Here is a 2021-nt window from a genome sequence, read left to right on the forward strand (position 1 = left end):
ATCACTGGGCTTTTCAAATGGCTCAGGATGTGTTTCAATTTGTCCCAAGACCCAGCCCATGACACTGAAGGTAACAGGAATGGCTCTGCAGGCACCCTTCAATGTGCCTGCAGGGCCCTCTCTTCCACTTGTGGGACTACAGAGCTATCACTAGCCTGGACATTCACTGGCTTTGCCCTTTATATTTGGGTGACTCCACCTGAGTTTTTGAAGCTGGATTCACAGCCCACCCCAAGGCACGTGGTCCCCTTGGAGATGCCCTGTGGTCGCCTGGGGGATCTATATCTGTCTCCAGTCCTGTCATTTGGGGGATACCGCTTGACCATTCATCACCTGCAGGAGCACTGAACACCCACAAGTGAGAACAGGATCCAGGCCTCACTGCCTAACTTGTCACCTATGAGGACATTGCACGGAGCCCATGGAGAGCCCTGCAAAGCAACAGGGTCTTGAAGAGTGAAAGCCCTTGAGTAATTACAAATGCACCTTTCGAAGGAGAGAGCAACATTCAAGCAACACAATGAGGAAATCCCCTTTAATTAGAGCAAAGCCAAGACTGACATGAACAGGCAAAGAGATGGGCAGTGGCAGTTTATTTCTGAGGAACTAGTACCAAATGAATGAGCTTCCTCAGTGCATCCTTGATCTCCTTGTTCCTCATGCTGTAGATGAGGGGGTTCACTGCTGGAGGCACCACTGAGTACAGAACAGCCAGCACCAGATCCAGAGATGGGGAGGAGATGGAGGTGGGCTTCAGGTAGGCAAACAGACCAGTGCTGAGAAACAGGGAGACCACGGCCAGGTGCGGGAGGCACATGGAAAAGGCTTTGTGCTGGCCCTGCTCGGAGGGGATCCTCAGCACAGCTCTGAAGATCTGCACGTAGGACAGCACAATCAAAATTAAACACCCGAAGCCTAAACAGGCACTAAGCACCAGAAGCCCAGCTTCTCTGAAGTAGGAATCTGAGCAGGAGAGCTTGAGGATCTGGGGGATCTCACAGAAGAACTGCTCCACCACATTGCCTAGGCAGAGGGGTAGGGAAAATGCGTACCCAGTGTGCAGGAGAGCATTGAGAAAGCCACTGACCCAGGCAGCTGCTGCCATTCTGATACAAGCTCTGCTGCCCAGGAGGGTCCCATAGTGCAGGGGTCTGCAGATGGCAACGTAGCGGTCATAGGCCATGACTGTGAGGAGATAATACTCTGCTGATACTGAAAAAAGGAAGAAAAAGACCTGCCCAACACATTCCAAGTATGAAATGACCCTCATGTTCCACAGAGAATTGTGTATGGATTTGGTGACAGTGGTGGAGATGCAGCCAAGGTCGAGGAGGGAGAGGTTGAGGAGGAAGAAGTACATGGGGGTGTGGAGGCGGTGGTCGCAGGCTACAGCTGTGATGATGAGGCCGTTGGCCAGGAGGGCAGCCAGGTAGATGGCCAGGAAGAGCGAGAAGTGCAAGAGCTGCAACTCCCGCGTGTCTGCGAATGGCAGGAGGAGGAACTCGATGAGTGAGCTGCTGTTGGACATTAGCTCCTTCCAGTCACATGGGACTGTCTAAAGAATAGAAGATATGGAGAAGTTAAGAGAAACTTTTAAAGAAAAATGCCGTGAAGTCATTCAGTTGTCTGACACCGTCCTCCATTACCTCCCTTTAGTAAGAGTATCTTAGTGCAGTTGCTTTGCTTGAACTCCATTTTGCACTGTTTGTTGTGAGAAGCAGGGACATCAACACGGGAACTCCAGGGAGTCTGTTATGCCGTACAGTAGCAGAAACTGAGGCACGCTTGGACATTCACCTTCTATGTCAGGTGAAATCCACTCAAGATGTAGACAGGCTTTTCAGTATCTTTACTCCCAAGACTACACAAAGGGGTTTGAGGAACATAGTTTTATGGAATTGTTCCATAAATTGTTCCAGGCAATGACCTGTGGCAGGAGAGCTGCCCCTCTCCTCCGCTGCAGGTCTGGCTGCAGCGGAGGAGGCTCCTGCCCTGCACCCCTGCCCCTTCCCTGCCCATCT

The 2021-nt window shown here is 51.5% G+C and overlaps 1 protein-coding gene across 1 annotated transcript; it reads right to left on the reverse strand.

Moving 5' to 3' along the window:
- Window positions 1–592: 592 nt before the first annotated feature.
- LOC148592141 (olfactory receptor 14A16-like) lies at window positions 593–1528 on the reverse strand. The gene has a single exon (XM_088535605.1). The coding sequence runs from the start codon at window positions 1526–1528 to the stop codon at window positions 593–595; it is 936 nt and encodes a 311-aa protein (XP_088391731.1).
- Window positions 1529–2021: the final 493 nt, after the last annotated feature.

Source organism: Tinamus guttatus, unplaced genomic scaffold, assembly GCF_059628265.1.
Source record: "Tinamus guttatus ecotype Peru unplaced genomic scaffold, ASM5962826v1 Tinamus_guttatus_pri_ptg000634l, whole genome shotgun sequence".
Lineage (NCBI taxonomy): Eukaryota > Metazoa > Chordata > Aves > Tinamiformes > Tinamidae > Tinamus > Tinamus guttatus.